Source organism: Sciurus vulgaris, assembly GCF_902686455.1.
Source record: "Sciurus vulgaris genome assembly, chromosome: 8".
In the NCBI taxonomy this organism is placed as follows: Eukaryota; Metazoa; Chordata; class Mammalia; order Rodentia; family Sciuridae; genus Sciurus; species Sciurus vulgaris.
In genome coordinates, this window is record NC_136468.1 from 11,705,182 (window position 1) to 11,724,387 (window position 19,206).

The 19,206-nt window shown below is 37.5% G+C and overlaps 1 protein-coding gene across 3 annotated transcripts in view; it reads left to right on the forward strand.

Annotated features, from left to right (window-relative positions):
• The window catches only part of TPK1 (thiamin pyrophosphokinase 1), a 309,296-nt gene that overhangs the window by 239,285 nt on the left and 50,805 nt on the right, over window positions 1-19,206 (forward strand). For all 3 annotated transcript variants that reach the window (XM_079151092.1, XM_079151091.1, XM_079151093.1), the window contains exon 5: window positions 5,807-5,902. In XM_079151092.1, the coding sequence (XP_079007218.1) occupies window positions 5,807-5,902 (96 nt within the window). The remainder of the gene's footprint in view (window positions 1-5,806; window positions 5,903-19,206) is intronic.

A 19,206-nucleotide genomic window follows, 5' to 3' on the forward strand; every position in this document is an offset into this window, starting at 1 on the left:
GTTCACGTATGAAACACGTAGGGCAGACCTAAGTGCAGAGCCGATAGAACGGGTGCTCGAGTAGCTACCGCTCAGTGAAGAGGTGTTACTCATGTGGATGGAGATTTACTAAAGGGTTTGTAGAGGTAATTAACATGGTTTTAGCTTTATGTATACAACTGGCTGCTGTATTCATAGGTTCTGCATCTGTGTTGGTCAGCTTTTTGTTTTTGTGACTAAAATGCCAGACAGTAACAACCAGGCCAAGGGAAATTTTATTGTAGTTCATGGTTTCAGAGGTTCCACACTTTGTCAGCTGACTCCAGTGCTTTGGGGCCAAGTGAGACAGAACATCCTGACAGAAGGGCATGATAGAGGAAAGCGACTCAGCTGCTGACAGCCTGGAAGGAGAAGGAGAGGGACAGGGAGAGGGAGGGGATGGGGCAGGGAGTGGGGAGTGAGAGGGAGAAAATGCAGAAGAAACCAGGGATGAAGAATGTAATACCCAGGGTACACCCCCAGTGACCCACCTCCTCTAGTCAGGCCCAACCTGCCTACCATCCAGTAATATATTCAGATTATGAATCTCTCCAATGGATCAATCACCTGATTAGGTCGATGATTCCATAATCTAATCATTTCACCTTCTGTATTAACACAGGGACTTTTGAGGGACATCTCATATTCAAACCATATCAGTATCCAAGGATGAAGCAACGAATTGAAAATAATTCAGAAAAAAAGCATCAATATAGATACGTATGGCATCTTTTTCTTGTCATTATTCACTAAACAATATAGTATAACAATTATTTACATAGAATTGATCCTTTATTGTGTATTATAGGAAACATAGAGGTGATCTCAAGTATATAAGAGGATACATATAGGTTATATGCAAACACCAACCCATGTTGTATACGAGACTGGAGCACCTGTGGATTTGATGTCCTCAGAGGTTCTGGAACCCACCCTCTCTGGGATGGCATGCAGTTGTATAGCCTGTACAATTCTATAGCTCATGAACACATGATATATCCATGTTTTTTTCCATTCCTTTTCACTGACACAGTATTTTGTTATTAGGTATATGAAATATATGTCAATTTCATTTTTATTTTCATTTTTATGATTAACAGCAAAAAATATTCAACTTCTTTTCATAGTCATTGACTTTTTCAGGTTTAAGTTTCTATAATTTTCTTATTAAAATACTCTGCCTATGTTTCAACCAATTATTTATTCATTATGAATGCTTAGGAGTTCTTTATATATTTTGGATAGTAATACTTTTTTACTTATGGGTGTGGGAAATAACTTCTTATAAAACTTAACCTGGTTTTGCTTTATTCATGTTGCTTTTTGGTGAATAAGTTCTTAATATAAAGTAGTAGATTTTGTTAATTTTTTCCCATCTTATTTAAGAAATGACCTATACTACACCTAGGTCTGATCATTTTTCTACTTTATTTTCTTGCAAATGGTTTTAGACTTTGCCATTAAATTTCCAATATGTGTCTTGTTTTTGTCTTCTGGGTTTTGTTAAGCTAATTATCCAGCAGCTACAATGGCCTGCTTATGGTACCAGTCACTGTGTGGTTCCTGGGGGAAGCTTTTTCCTGTGGACATGTGTCTCTGCCCTTGTGCTCCTGATCTTCCTGTGTTTCCTTTTGCCCACACCGTCTTTGTTGGTTATGATAGCTCTTTAAGTCTGAATATCCAGAAAGGCAAGTTTAGCCACCTCATATGAGCCAGATTGCCTATGCTTTTCTGTACTTTATTCTTTCATATTAATTTAATGAGCATCTTTTCACATTTCTTGAAAATTCGTGTTGATTATTTAGATGACATTTATTACTTTTCCAACCCTGGGAGTCTTTGAAACTCTTTTCATGTATATGTGAAGAATTACATTCTATGACTAAATAACACTTAATGGTCAATAATGTAGATGCTTTTAGTGATTTTTTTTGCTTGAAAGCTAATTGCATCCTTATATAGGTATGAATTATAAAATGATTAATAAATCTGAGATACTTTCCATAAGTCATTTTTCAGTTTGGCCTTTCACCTTCTGATCCCATCATCCTATCCCCCTTTGCTGTCCATCTAATTGAACAGACTCAGGGATCTGGCGGGGACTGCTTCAGTATTAAAGGTGACATACTTATTCCCCAAGTACAGGGGTTTTCCAATAAAGCTGTATTTTAAGGAATGTAGCTTGGTCCCAAAGTCTAAATGGAATTTCAAATGCCCACCCTGCTAGCCAGAAGAAAGGGATGAATTAGGAATGAATTGAAGACTGACTTTCTTTCAAGCACTTATTTAATATGGGTGAGTTTTGCTAGGAATTTCTCAGTACGAGAAGAGGAAGAGAAGGAACCTGCCTTTGTCTGTTTTACAGATGACGCATAAATATATTTGTATTTTATATGTTTAGTATTATGATATTCACGTTCCCTTTTCTACTAATCTTAGTGTTTGGTCGATGCCTACCTCTTCTGTATGCAGTATTATTCAATAAAGCAACAGACATAATAGTTAGTGCTTAAAAAGTATTGGTTGGACCTCTGGTAGTTTATTTATGACTATATGTGGCTTTTCCTGATTTAGATTTGTGGGAAGAGAGCTGTCTGATAAGCAAACTACAGTCAATTCAATATACTGGAACACAATTTTAAAGTTGTCATTTTAACTTTCTCTGTTCTTCCTACATTTCCTTTAATGTGTGTATGTTTTTGAAAGCATGGTGGGGTTGGGGGTGGGAGATGGCATTGTGGTGCCTTTTAAATATTTTTTTTAAGGATAGAACAGACTCGGAATAACCTCAATATAAACATATACTAAATTTTTTAACATCAATCCAAATCTTGCTAATTCATTATGAAACTAGATTAATAAAATGCAATATTAAAAATAATAATCCATCTTGAAAAAATGGTGTACTCATCAAAGGAATGTATCATTAGAATTGAATTATTTAAATATGTACTTGTGTATTGACAAAAACTACATGCAAAACATGTATGGAATGAAATTGGAGCCACCTGGTGGCTCAAAATATAATGCTTCATGTCTTAAAATAATATTTCAGCAACTAAGAAAAATCAAAGATAGCAGTGATTAAAGCAAAAGTTTCCACTCACACCTTGATATAAGATGACTGGAGTTTTATAGTTTATGCTTTTGGAAGGTTTCTGTGTATTTTGAGATAAAACATGTTTTTTTAATTAGGAAGCTAATATTACAAACTGCTTATTAGAAAGTCTTACACTTTCCTCATTGGCCAAATCTCACGACTTCAGTATTTTCTAGGTACTTGCATAGTGAGTGTGAGGGTTTTTGTTTTTGTTTTTTAAAGAAAATATCAAGTCAGTGAAAAATCTCAGTGCCACAGTGATATTAGCTTTATTTTATCTAATAAGTAATTATAAATAAATACTAATGTGCCATGTGTAGGTGGGCATTGCCTGATCCTTGATAGCACTTCTCCATGACCACATTTCTGTAGGAACGTGGTGTTTCTCATCTGCGCTTTTCGTTTCTCCTCCCTTAGAGCTTAGAACCCAGGAAGCAGTGCAAACATCTCTACTTGGCCAGAGGCCTGTTTGTGAGTATTTTGTTTTGCAGGTCTCCTCAGTGTTGAAAGCTGCCCTGTGAGGCCTTTTGGAACTTTTTCCACTTCCAGTGAATTCAGTCTCAATCTCTGTTGAGGTTAGAATCGTTTAAACTCCTGAAAATCCCAAGAGGCTGTGGATGGCTGTCAAAGGCCTCAACTAGTTTATAGTACAGTATATAGCTTCCCGTGTTAGTCATCTCTCCTTGTCCTGACCTGGGCTTTTCCTTGGGTCCATTTCTAGGGATGAGGTGACGTAAGATAGTCCACTCTTACTTACAGGATTCTAATGGCTTTTTTTTTTTTTTAAGTGTCATCTTCATGGAACCAATTCTAGAAATGTCACAAAACATCGATTTGTAAGCTTGTGTTCCCTCCCCTTTCCTGGGAGTGAAGGTGTCCGGTTTCATGTCCCCACATGCTGCTAATTGCTGCCTCGCTGACGAGTTGTCATCAAGTCAGTATTTCCTCTTGTTTTATTTTCTTAACCCGCAGCTCTGCTGTGGTGCTAGGTAATTTCCTGGGTTCTCTTCAGGCTGTCATCTCCCCGTGGCTCTCTCCGTCAGTTCTCTGAAGGTAACTGTGAGGCAGACAGTGATCTATTAATCATCGGTTGCTATTTATATTTGCCTGTTAAGTTTTATTTCCTTTTATTGTTTCTACTGTCAGCATTTAGAGAAAGATGGCTTTCCATTGTCATAAATGCTATATTTCACAATAAGATGCTGCCTTGTCCTACCCCGTTGCTAGTATGTGTTTACCACATTTAATAGGCTGCGTATCTATTACTCAAGAAATGTTATTTAAAGATTCATTGAACAGTTACTGTATAACAGAACTATGCCAGGAACTAGAAACACCAATAATTGAAACCCAGCTCCTGTCCTCAGGGAGCTTTCAGTGTGACCATGTCTGATCTGGTCTTATTAGACAGTCTAATCTCTTCAGCCCTGCTAATATTCCTATATGCGGTGGCATATGCCTTGATCTTTTCTAGAAGTGTTAGCCTGAGATGAGTCACTTCTTTATACCCTTGCCTAAGTAATTATAGTAAATTTCAATGTTCTCTTAGGGTCAGGAAAGTATATGTCAATGATCTTGTAAAGATGACATATACATCTTTTAGAGCATAATATATTTCTGAATGATGAGAAATTAAGTTTTTCATTGGTCACTACATTGTAGGACAGTCATAAATGAGTGAAGCACAGGTTGAGCTTGACGCATTTAAAGAGACCTTGAGGTAACAGAAGAACCTTTAAATCTACCGAGAATGGTCCTTAGAATAATTTAAGAGGCAGTCCGGGTGTTTTGTATCCTTGAGAACTCTTTGAATGGCAACTTTATAGACTAGATTATATTTAACTTTCCCTTACTCAGCTGTTTGTCGGAGCCCAGAAATTGTTTTACTTCTGAATTAAGAAGTCTGAAGTCCCATTGTGCTCTGGTTTTGCCTTCCTTTGCCCCTGCAACAGTGGGGGAGAAGGTGTCATTTCAAAAATGTGGTTTCTCTAGCTCTCTAAGTTGACTAGTGCCAACAGGCTGGCACTTGGTGGCTTTATATTGGTAAAGATGTTTTAGTGCTTTTCAGCAGGCAACGTGTCTATTGTAGAGAAAGCAAAGAACTTAAAAATTCACTTCATTATGTCTGAAAGGTAATGCAAGGGACATTTACGCAGGCATAGCTCTTGGTGCTGCTTTTCATATAGGGTAAAGTGGGCCATAAAGAAATTACACAGGACAGCTAACTTAATTTTATTTAAAATATAAAATTTAATCATTACTTTTTTAATCAAAATTAGTCTTTCCATCCATGTAAGTAAACTTATGAGGTTCTCTTAAAGAACTTCAAAGATTTTTTTTTTAGAAATGCTTTCATTTTAATTTCACTGTGAATATAATGTATTATACTTGTATCACAATCATTCCGTTAATCTTGAATGTCATCACATCAGTGTTTTTATGGACTGTTAATGTTGTATATAACCTGTACCCTTCTTGGGACAGCCATTCTCCCCAAGAAGAGCACAGGTTAGGCTGCATTGGTATAGTTAGAATGTTGTAGTACTCCAACCCCGTGTTACATAAAAAGATGACGATATGGTTCTGATAACAGAGGAGTTATAGATAACACCTGCTGATACCTGCAGTACAGCTCTGGCTCTCCTTTATAAGACTGAAGACTTTACTTCTTTTTCTTCACTTCATTAGGGGTGTGAACTTATTTCAACTCCAGATCAAGACCACACTGACTTTACCAAATGCCTTCAAGTACTCCAAAAGAAGATAGAAGAAAAAAACCTACAGGTAAGATATGCACCTATTTGGTGGTTAAGGCTCTTATCACCAAGGATATGAATGAGTGTGTTTAAGGCTTTCCCATATCTGAAATAGTTAATTGCTTTTGCACTGTTCCTTTTTTTTTTTTTTTTTTTTTTTTTTTTGGGGTGTGCTGGGGATCGAACCAGGCAAGCACTCTACCGACTGAGCTATCTCCCCATCCCCCTTTTTAGATTTCTGTCAGCTTTTTTCCCCTGTATATCAAATAAGTCTGTTCATAGTTATAAAAACCTTAGCAGGTGCACATAACTCAAAGGTCACAAATCTGAACGTCTTACAGTGACAAGGTATAAAATGAGTGAACTGGACCATGTCTAAGGTAATCGAAACCAAGAACTCATTGGTGGCCTAAACTGACTAGGTATTCCTCTTCTCTGATTCGCTTTTGCTGCGTCAAGATGCATGTATTTTATAATATATCTATTTAAATATTGACTACAAAAGACAAACAAACAAATATGGCTTTGATTTGGGCCATGGGCTGTCAATTGAACACTCTCATGTAAACAAATGAAACACCAACTTTCCGTGTGTATGTGCGCGCATGTGTTGTATTTATATTTATATTTTAAGCCAGAGAAAGGTTTTCTGCTTCACATTTATGTATTCTTTAAGGGTGTTCAGTGATTTTCACCTGTAATCTCAAGGTTTAATCATACTAATTATTTAATTCACAAGTTTTTATTTTGCTTTATTTTTTAGTATCTGTTGAAATGATTCCAAATGGTATTTAGGTCTTGTCTTAATGCAGATCTATAAAATTACACCTTAAACATTGGTTGACAATCTTTGGTTTTCTTCTTTGGCCAGGGCAATTAGATAAGCTGAGATGCATGGTCAATTATGTAATTTTCAACCAGGAAAATACCCTTATGAGTTAGCATGCTTTTGATAGCAGTAATAACAGGAAATGCATGTGGACCTGTCCTCAGTAATCAAGTGAGAGGGCAGTCTCCAGGCACAGCTCTGCAGAGCTCAGCCCTGCTGCGTAGACTTTGTCTTCAGACTGGTTTTCCTGTTGTCCCCACACACCACAAGCAGCACAGTTAGGAGATTATGACATGGGGAAGGTTAAAGGGGCATCACTTCTACCAAAGTCAAACTTAACTCCCAACCTTCTCCAATAGGCCTCTCCTGTGTTTGGCGGAGGATGAGCTTCTTAGAATAGAATGAGCAGTGGGATCAATCCATGTGGCTCACATATTCAAACCACATGGCTAATACACTTTCAGAGGGATAGGATAGGTGTTAGGCAATTCTGACAAAAATGTACTTCTTAGCAATACAGTCTATCAGAAATTTATTCTAGCATATATTTGCTAAGTTGAAGTAGTAAAATCTTATTCTTTCTTTGAAGAAAATCCTCATTAACTATCATAATTGGCAAATAGTTCAATGTGCAAATTCAAAGAAAGTAATTGTGTGAACATTTCTCATCTCTGTTCCACCTTTGCTGAATATACAAAATGTACAGTGCTATTTCCAGCAATAAATTGCTATAGTTAAATATTTGTTTAATACAAACAGAAAACAGCCCATGGAAAGTTATCTGCTGTATTCAGATACAGCTGATGTTGACTTTCTTAGGAAAAAAAAATTGTTAATCTTCACTACTGTGTTTCAATTTTCCTAGCATTTCTGCTTTTAAATTATTCTATGAATGCAATTATGTGAGTTGCATTTGTTGTTAATTGATAGTATCTATAACATAGTGTTCAGTCATTGAGGATCAAAAAAAAAAAAAAATCCCATATCAAACTCAGTAAGACCCAAGTCCAGCGAGAGCCTCAGACTGGGAGAAGGGGTATGATATGCCACAAAAGCCTGATGGGGATGTGCCAGCCCACTGGTGAGTCCTGAATAAATGTACCTGCTACATGACTGGTGCTGGGCAGAGGCAGCAACTGCCTCGTACTCCAGCTGTGCTTTCTCATGAACCAGAGGCTGCTCAGGAGGAATGCAGACGTGGTTTAGAGGTTGTAGGGAAAGAGCTTGGGCATTGTGGCATCAGGTGCTGCATCCTGCAGCTGGGTGGGAACAGCTCACTTGCCTAGAGCCTAACAGTGAACTACTGCTTGGAGAAAAATGTAGTGGTGGCCAGCCATGGTGGCCACAGGCCCCTGGCATGCTTTGGACCAATGGTCCAGCTGTATCCTGCACCAGCCTTTCCTTGTTTCTAAAACGTGATGTATTTCCTCCCCTCACCTCCTCCAGGTGTTTATTCATATTTGCCCTTCGGCCTAGAATCCTGTTTTTCCTTCTCTTTGCCTAGATCGTGCATGACAGTTTTCCTGATTTTCCTTCACTGTTAGTCTTGGCTAGGTGCTGCTACTCCAGATTTCCATATTCCCCTTTATTTCTCCTTGAGGACATTGTGAACACTTATGCTTATTTCCTTAATTATTTCTAAGTGCCCGAAGTCGTCTTCTCAGCCTGACTGTACAGCCCCGAAGCTGGGGTCAGTCTGCTTGTTTGACACTTAATGGTGGTATTTTGCATGTAAGTGGTGCTCCGTGAATATTTGGTACACTTTGTGCCGTATGGGAACACACAGAAGAGCAGAGCATGACACACTGAGGGGGAGGGCTTCTTAGAGGAGCCGAGACACAGTGAACAAATAGGAGGTAGATGGCAAAGTGGAGAAGAGCGTTTCAAGGAGGGCCACAGGCAAGGTGAGGACGGTAGCCCTGGGTAGCAATGCTCTACACCCATCTTCCCAGGGTCCCATTCGGCCTGAGAAGTAAGTTGATGTAGCACATTCAGTAGGAGAAACGCACACACAGTTGTTTAATAAAGAGTTCACGTGGCACAGGAGCCACTGCCAATAAATGAAGCCCCTTAAGAATCAGCTTGGTGTCTTCTGGGTTGGACAAAGACTATTGAATTGTGAAGAAGCAACTAAATTATGTGGGGAGGCTTAAAAGAGAAGCATTATTTTAACCCGCTCAGTACAGAACACTTTTTGGTCTTGACTTCTCAGCCTTGAGCATTAAGATGCTGCCTTTTGCACATGGGCATTTCATTTCCTGCTTTTAAGAAATTGCAAGAAGGTTGGAGTGACTTTTGTACCTGCTGTTTTTTAAGTGCTTTAACTTAAGTATTCCGTATGCCCGAGTGCCATTCTGGGAGATGACATGTTTTTAACTTTTTCAACTTCAGTGAGCCGATGGCAGATAACTTGAAGAGGTTTAATGATGGAGAATATAGGGATTAGTTTGCTATTTTGAAAAAGCACAGTTAGATTAAGCAAAGGCATATTACTCACCATTAAAACTTTCCAAGGTAGCTCTCAGTTAGACTGAAAAAAGTAGTAATAGCACTCCCCCCTTATCTGTGTCTTCATTTTCTGCACTTTCAGTTACCTATAGTTAATTGTGATCCAAAAAAATTATCCTGAACATTCCAGAAATAAACAATTCATAAGTTTTAAATTTTGCACCCTTTTAAATAGCATGTTAAAATCTCATTAGTCCTGCTCTGTCCCTTCCAAAATGTGAGTTATCCCTTTTGTCCAGTAGATCCACATGGCAATGCTACCCTACCATTAGCCACTCAGTTGCTGTCTCTGTTACCCGACTGACATCATCATCGGCTGTGTTCAGGTGTCCCTGGTGCAGTGGCCTAATGCTGTCACAGAGCCCCTCACTTCGTCTTATCACAGGGCGTAGGGTTAGCATGCAGTATCACAGGAAGGGAGAGTGTTGATTCAGTAGGATGAGGTATTTTGAGAGAAAGTAACTTTGCTCGAGTATATTGTTGTAATTATATTTTATTATTGACTCTCATTGCTAATCTCTTGCTCTTCCTGAATTATAAATTAAACTTTATCATAGATAATGAATGTATAGGTAAATAAAAATTTGTACTTATGATTTTTGGTACCACCTATGATTTCAGGTATCCACTGAGAATCCTGGAATGTGTTCTCTGTGAATCGGAGAACTGCAGTGTATTAAATCAAAAGTAGTGTTTCTGGGAGCTTCCTTCTGATTTTACATTTAATTGAGAAGTATAGAATTGCATTTGCTTTGATACAATAAGAGAAAAACAGATTAGAATATAATGTTTCCCCTCTATACGTGCTCCTACCTCAACATGACTTCATGAGGAATTTTTAAAATTTCTTCCAAAAATAGTTTTAAGCAGTATCAAATAATTTTTATGCTTCTCTTACCCTCATAAATCCCATCAAATTATCATATATTTCTGGTTTTCTGCTTATTAAGTTATACATATGAATTTGTAATCAAAGTGTAATCAAAGATAAGAGACCTTACTATGAAATAAAATTTTAATTATAATATAAATAAATGAAATGCTAAATAGTCTTTTAATATGCTAAGAAACTATGATGTGTAACATATTAGACCTTTATAGAATTTGGATTAGGTTCTGTTGTGATCCTAAAGGAGTTTACTATCTAGAACATGAGATTAAAGAAAAATTCTCCTAAAATAATTTATTTATCTATTTTGAACTTAATTGCCCTCAACTGTTATTTTTCTGCAAAAGGGTTCTCTGATACATGTGGCTTTGTAATGCTTTGCTTTCATGTTGCCACATTGTTTGTAACTGAGTCATGAATAATACATTATCAGAATACCATCTGATATGTCTGAATCTTCAAACAGCACATATTCTAAAGCTGTGATACACTCTGGAGATCCAAGCCATGGGATTCAGTGGAAAACATTAAAAGCTATTTCTCCAACCATCTAAAAATATAAGATGCATGTTCTTTAGGATGAAGCAGTAATAAATTTAGATTATAAGGTCCTAAGAATAACAAGATAGGTTTCTTTAAGATATTTACTAGTATTATGTGGCAATAGAATCAGTTATTTCAAGTGCTGACGTTTCAAACATAGACGTTATTAGACAAAATTTGAATAGTCGCCATTAATTTCCATCTACATGTTTTAGAGACATAAACCCATACCAGTTTTATTTGACAGAACTCGACTACATTTTATCCCCCTTACACCACATTGCTTTTTAAGCAGTTTTTTAATCAAATGATGCAGGATACTGGGCAGGTACTATGAATGAGATTAAGAGACTAAATTTTATTTATACACACATAAATATTAATGACTATAGGTAAATACTATATAAAGAATATGGGTTTATACATATAAGTAAATTAATTTTTATTCTTTGAGTACCCTGAATAAATGCTAAATTGTGATTTATACACATTAGGATATTTTCTATGCTATTTAATTATGTCTGAATTGAAGTTCTCCATTGTTGACTATGAGGACTTTTTAAAGAAATTATAGATTGTCTTTTCACTTAATTCTTACATGGCATGTCTGAGGTAGATGAATTATCTTTATACATCAGCAAATACTATGAGTTTTCAACCTATTATATCCACTAGCCATCAGGTTTGGATTTGGGTGTACATTTTTCTTCATAATATTCTAATGACTTATTTTATGTTAATTCTAAATATCTTTTGCTACTCAATTGAAAATCAAATTTAGGACTCATTTATATCTGACTGGACTAATCACTGACTGCGGGAAGACCTGGCTTGTAGGGTAGCAGGAGGAACCAGGGCGGTGCTGAATTATCACCCAGGGTACACTGGTGTCTGCACTACCTGTTCTGTGAACTAGTATATTTGGCCAGATCTGAAGCAAGATTAAAAATGTGTGTATGTAATGTATTAATATATTCTGGAATGGGAAAAATACTAATATGACTGTAGAGAAACCTAGAAGATACCATCATGATCAAGTGATCAAAGTTAACATTATTAGTGATAATTCATTTGATAGCATGAATCCTTCTGTCTGGATATAGGATAAGAAAGATGCTTACAGTTTAACTCAAAATTGCAATTTAACCTTAAAAATTCAGGGAACACAAAATTGAAGGATATTAATACCTGACCAGTATTTTTAAGGTTGTGAAAAATGAAAAACTGAGAAATGGTTACAGACCAGGGAAGATGGAGAAGACATAACAACTAAGTGCAGTTTGGTACCCTGACTTGTATTCTGAGAGGCAAAAAGGATATTAGTGGAAAGCTAGTAAAATGTGAATAAATTCTAGAGTTCAGTTATTAGTGGTGACCAATGTCAATACTAGTTGTGACCAATGTACCAGAGTACACAAAGATGTTAACACTGAGGTAACTGGGTGAAGGTTATACTCTCTGTACTATCTTTACAACTTTTTTGTAAACCAAAACTTATTCCAGAATAAAAAGATTCACCATGGAACAAGTTGAATCCTTTTGAGACATGACTCATGGTAAAACTGATTAGACAAATGCTCCTTAACAGGGAAATCAGCAATGCATTTTGTGGATTCTCTCACCTTTAAAGGGTGTCCTCAAGAAGTTTCAAGTTGTGTGTCTCTCCACGTGTTTAGACAAGTGTTTTACATGAACACTAGTTCTTCCAGAAAGTCTTGGCTGAATTCTTGATGGTGCTTAAACTGTAGGGACAGCCCAGGTTCCCCCAAACTTCACATTTTCCCAAGGGATGAATGTCACATTGTGGTGGGACTCATTCAAAGGTAGGTCTGCTCCTGCAAATATTTTTATCAGTGTGGGTTCTAGAAGGACTTACTCCTGTTTTCCTGCACTCTTTTCCCGGCCTATGAACTCCTTCCACCTCCTTTCCACCTGCACTTTCTCCATAGACCTTTGCTTGTTGACCCATTTCTCTTTATATTGTTTCTCCTAGCTTCTGCTACCACTTGTGTGACATTAACTCACTCATTGATATCTCTAATCGTAAACTCCAAAGCTGTATTTCACCTACTACCTGGAAGGCCAGAGAAACTTCATTTCAGTGTCTAAGGCAAAATTCATCATTTTTCTCATGAAGATCTTCTATTTTCTCTTTGTGTATTTCCTGTCTCACTCAGTGACACTGCTGTCCATCTGCCTGGCCAGAATCTAGGAGTAACCTTATGTTTTACTCTGCCAACTCCCAGACCTCCCTGTCTTTGCAGACTTCATTCTTTGCAGTCTTGTTGCCACTACATTAGCTCAGACATTCATCTTTTTTACCTGGCTTGTTTGTTAGCTTCTCTTTGCTCCCTTCATTCCATCCTCATACTGAAATTTGTATGCTATACCTTCAATGTGCATCTGCTTTAATTTTTTCCCATCATTATTTATTCAATAAATATTTGTTCAGTGAATAAATGCATTTCTGGTAACATCAGTACAAATCCACAGGACATTGTGACAAACCTCATTGACTTATAGAACTCTCTGGGAGTCTTCTTGAAAGCATTCATAAGGTCATGTTAATTCTCCTGGAACACGTGACCAGATACTGCAACACCTACCTCATCTTTACCATTTGAGATAATGACTATAGTTATTAAAAGTAATGATCCTACCTTGAACTTTCCTCAAAGATCCATCTCCAAAGCATTGTAATTAGAGATTAGATGCTCAAGTGCTTTGGATAGGCCTGGCACTCTTTCTAGCTGCAGGATGGTAGAAAGCTATGAATGTATTTAAATACTCACTATATGCCTGTGTGCCCCCAAAACTCATACGTTAGACAATGCAGGATGTTCACAGGTAGTATGATTAGATCATGAAGACTTACCTAATCAGTGGATTAATCCATTTGGTGGAGTAATAATTTGAATGAATCACTGGGTGGTAACTGAATGTGGGTAGGATATGGTTGGAGGAAGTACATCACTAAGGGCATGCTCTTAGGGAAATAATATTTTGTCCCTAACAAGTAGTTTTCTCTGGTTCCTATCTTCTAGGGACTGAGCAGCTTTCCTATACCATACCCTTCCACCATGATGTTCTTCCTCACTCAGGCCCAGAGTGATAGAATTGGCAGACCAAGAAATGAATCCTGAAATCGTGAGCCCAAAATAGACTTTCTTGTCCTCTAAATTGTTCTTCTCAGATATTTTTGTCATAGTGACAAAAAGCTGGTGAACACAATATATTATTAAATATCCAATATTATATTATTATTTATGATTATTTGATCATCTATAACTTTGAAAGGATATGTATTATTTGTAATTAAAAATTATAGAGTTCATATACCTTCTTTTCATCTCTTTAATTGGTATGTTATAACTTCTTGGACCTGTTTTCCTTTTTCCAATTTCTAAACTTTCAAAAGTCAAGAGCTAAAAAATGAGGATACATAGAGATTGTCTCATAAGCCATTGTGAACTTGACAGTAATAAATCTTGCTAACTTTCGTGAAGGAATAATGAAAGCAGTACTGTATAATTCCAACATCAGCTCTATAACTGAGGCATCATAAGACTTTTATGACAAGTTTCACTGCCTTTTTTACCTGTGCCTGTCTACCTCAAAGGAATGTTGCAACCTAAATAGCAAATGTTTATGAAATTCTAGAAAGTAACATGATACACAGGCAGCATGCACATATACACACACAATTCAGCTAAACATTAAAATGTCTAGATATACCACTCCTTGCTTTTGAATACATAGCTAACGTTCTGTTTGTCAAGGGCTAAAATAATTACTTATACATTCATGTTTTGAAACAAATGCTGTGCAGGCTAAGTATCAGACAAGGAAGCGAGGAGAAGATAAAGATTTCTGGGCATTGAGTGCTAGCAGATTGTTTCCTAGATCATTTTGGAGAAGGCTTCAAAAGAGGAATTCACATCTCTGTTTCTCTTTCTTCTTAGAGTCCAGCAATCTTTTTTATGGTGCTGTGCAACAAGAGAAAATAGATAAACCCAGTGCTTTGAAGTGACTCGGGAGATGTTGCTACGGATATAAAAAGCTTACTACCTTAGAGGCTGTGGCAACCTAATCCATCCCTGCAGAGGAAAGGCAGGCTTTTATAGGCCCCGGGACAAGGGTTAAGTTTATCTGCTTACCAGGAATCTCAGCTTGATGACTAACTTGCCAGACAAAATTTCCTATTAATTCAGAGAGTTACAGATTTGGTTGCTGTGGGGCTCCTCTGCACAGCACACCCTGACCTTATGTGAAAAGGAGAATTTTAGTTTGAAATACAGCATTGCAAAGATGCAGACACTGCAGATGGAGAAAGAAACTATATATTGAGGACTTCTGTAAGAATAATGTACATGTAATAGAACATCCTGAAACTGCTTAATAGATTGTACAATGTCCCCTTGTGATCCTGAGCTTCCCTTCCCAGGACACGTGGGGGTATCTGCATCCATAATGGTGAATGTCCACCATATTAACAGAAAATTTTAAAGAAATGATTTGCTTATACCTAAATCATGGCTGAAAAAAAAAAAAAAAAAAAAAAAAAAAAAAAAACAACCTGAAACAATGTGATTACTCAACAGAGATAGTTTTTTGGGGTCAATGTACATTTTAGTGGTGATCAATTAGGTGATCAGGAGAAAATCTTAATCTATCTAAATACATCCTTCTTTGTGACGGGTGCTAAACCTCAGTATCCCCAAATGTGCCACTAGAGTCAGAGGAGGACATGGAATCCTGTAGTACCCACTTTCCACCCTTCACTCTCAGGACTGGAAGTAGAAAATGTTTTTCTGCTTCCATGACCCTCTGCTTCTCCAGTAGCTGTTCTGCTCAGCATTCTGTGGGTAACACAGTATCCCATAGCAGCAGGTGGCAAATACTGAAATCCAGATGTGTGGCGTAGAAGTAAGGTCCTTACGGACAACACTAGCCTCTCTCCTGGACCTACTATGTGCTGCTCTTCCAAGCATTTGTGTGAATGTATATGATTCCCAGTGGGAACAGCTAGATCAAAATATTTTTAAACATTAGGAAGTTATGTGAAATTAAATTTCACTGATTATATTGTAATTCTATTTCCTTATCCATTTGTACTAGATATTTTAGATGCCTCTAAATTGACACTAAGAATTCTTATTTTTTAAGAGCATACCTGTAAATAATTTCAAAGAGGTAATTACCATTGAGCAAATATTTTATCCCAGATCATAGATTGACTGTAATGCTCATAGATATGGAACACATTTAGCAAAATAGCAAATCGCATTGTGATTAACTTGAAGGTAAACCTGAGAATAAGAAGGTGATCAGCTCTTTTGTATACATGTTTTAGCTGACACAAACTTACTGAATTGCAAGAAGTAATAAATGTCACTAGGGTAATACTTTTAACATTTTCATTTGTCCTTATAAAATGATCCACTGCAAATCTAGAAACCAAAGTGTTAATGACCAAGTGCAAAATTTGCAATCAAAATGCTCTCTGTTCTCCCGGAAGGTGGAAAGGGGATAATTAACATAAACTATTTGTATTGCACCAGATTGCAAAACCTAATGATTGCACTTAGCAAATCTGAAAGCTACCTAGTATAAACTGGACAATAAAAAGTGAGGAGAGTTTTATACCAGTAAGCTTTGAGGAAATAATACACCAAAAAATACTACAAATAGTCAAATTATTTCATCCAGATGTGGAAACCAAGCATTTCATGTATCATTTTAGACAATAATATGCAACTGAGAGTTATTTTATGGGTGAAGCAAAGCAAAAAATTGTTGGGTGAAAATGAATCATCAAGATGCAAGAGAGGATAATGGCTATTAAAAAAATGAGCACCAGTGCAGAAATACGAGTCTTCTGAGACAAAAGCGTCTCTGCTAAAGTCAGTCTGTTTCCAAATGGTTTGGAAAATCATCTGCCATTTTTCCAATGTTCCGAGTGGTGGGAAGGACTGAAGAAGGAGGACACGGGGGTCTATTTCCTGGGACCTCATGACCCATTTTCCACAGAAAGGGAAATAATGACTATTAATATCCTTTAAGAGATTCAACTTCAATAGAGCAGCATGTATATTAGAAAGTTTTTAGCCAGAGTGAAAAATACCTGCTATTTTTAGAGTGGGGTTTTAATAATGCATTTTTAAACTTTCTTTTCTATTTTTCTTTTTGTCTACCAAGCAACAATTTTAGCTTCTAGGGGCAACATTTATGTAACACAAATTATAATATCCTTTCAACATCTACTCTCAAGTATCTAATAATTGTTTCTGAATATGATCTAAGCCATACTTTCATTTTCCACTGCCATTTTCAAGAGGCAGTGCTCCGTATTATGAACATTCCAAACCATAAGTAGTTCATCTTTCCATTTCTCTCAACCTCTGTAATTTAAAAGAATACCTGGGAATTCCTTTTCCCTGGAAGAATCTTCATGTCCTGACAGTGTGAGGTTTGGAAAGGATAATTACCTCTAGAACGTTTTATAATATCCATTCTATTTATTTATACAGACCCAGATTTTATGTAATTGTACTCACTCATAAATATATTCCTCACTTTTCTCCTCAAATAATTTAATTTTCAGCAGAGATAAGCTGAATATAATCATGTAAAAAAAAAAGCTCATGAGGGTGTGTTTTATTTATTCTCTTCAGCTCTCCTTGCCACTCAGTTCCTGATACAGAGAAATGTAAATACATGCAAATTTGCTTCTACTACTCCTTGGTGCATTTACATGGGGAAGAAAAATAATGAATTTCAATATTTTTATAGACAGCACACTGTTGTTTTTGTTTATATGGAAAAATGTCCCATCTCCAGGGATCTCATTTTTGTGGCAGGAGAACCTATAGTCTGGTTAATCAAGGAAATATTAGTACTCAAGACACCTTTGTGGGCAAGAACGCCTTTTTTACTGCAACCAACCTTGACACATTTAACTAAAACAGTCAAAACCTGGTCCAGGAGAAATGAGAAAAGCATTTCATTTTTCTGGGATTTAACAAAGTCATTATCCTGTACGCTGTCAAGACTAGAGTACCTGCAACTCAAGTGCCTTGACAGATACTTCAAGGCTACCTGAAAGTCAGAAAGAAAGGCAGAAAGAGTTTCAGGGAGGAAGAATGGGCACAGCACGCATTGGTTTGAGTTGTCAGGGTCAACACAGGGTAAATCTTTAATCTCTAAATAAGGAATTTGAAACAGAATATCACAATTTAACTTAGAAAACAATGTAATGGTTGTTTTCAAGCTGAATTGAAGGATGGAAATTCTAAGATAGTAATAAAAGAACCAATTACAATGTTCTTTGAAAAATGTCACTTTGGTCCTCCATTAGAACTTTGGGAAAGAAATGAGGTCCTTAGACATTAGCCTTAGAGTGTATACTTGGTAATGAGGTTTCTCTCTCTCTCTCTCTCTCTCTCTCTCTCTCTCTGCTAGAACTAACTGTTCAGCTAACAAACATCTGTTTTCTATGTGCCAACCTCTCTGCCAAGTATTGTTGATTGAGAAATGCAAACTGAATGAGACCCAGGTTCATATGCTATGATTTTGCTGTCCTTTGGGATGCATGCCCCTGTGTCATACTGTGCTGATAGGTTGTCACTTGTGCTGCAGAAGAAATCTGATATGATGGTGAGAAGCCCATTAGAAGTGCACCCTTCCCAGTCTAGAGGGTCCAAAGACTCTTCTCTCCCGGTGGAGGGGGTGACTCATCCAAGTCCTAGAGATATCACTACCACGATGCCAGTGTCTGTTCCTAGTATTTGAAGCTAAAGGTAAAACCCTTAATTTGGGGATGTTGAAGTGTAGGTCACAGGAGAGAAAGTAGTAGTCATGCATGCACACTTTATCAGGGCAACCTTGACACTGATGTCCTTCCGCCAGCAAGCAGGCTGGACTGGCAGGGAGGGGTCCACACACAGAGCCTCGTTGCCATGGGCAGTCTCTTCTGGTTTCATTCACAGCAGCCGCCCAGGCCAGTGCTTCAGATCTGCTGCCAGCCAGACTTCCTCCTCCCAGTCCTCTGAGCTCTCCAGAGAGGTCAGGGACATCAGTACTAGAGTGGGGGTGAGGGTTTCAGCCGCCTGGGCTGCCATGCCATGCTCTCGCCAGGCGATTGTGGTTTACAGCTGACAGAAGCTTCAGCGTAGAAGCTTCTCACTGTCTCCATGATTTGCCAAATACAAACAGACCTGGGATGCGTTGCTCACTATAATTCATATAGAAATGTGACGCCCTCCCCCCTGCTATTTAAAAACTTATCTTTAAAGTAGTGTATTAAAAAAAAAATTGTGTAGCATGTGCTATGGACTGAATGGTGGCTTCCACACAGAATTCGTGTGTTGAAAATCCTGATCCCCAATGTGAAGGTACTAGGAAATGGGGACTTTGGATCATGAGGGTGGAGCCCTGTGTTCTTCAGCTTCTGACCACTATGGCAAATACCTGAGATAATCAACTTATGTGGAGAGAAGGTTGATTTTGACTCACAGTTTGGGGGTGTTAGTCTATAATCGGTTGGGCCAGTTGCTCTGGGTGA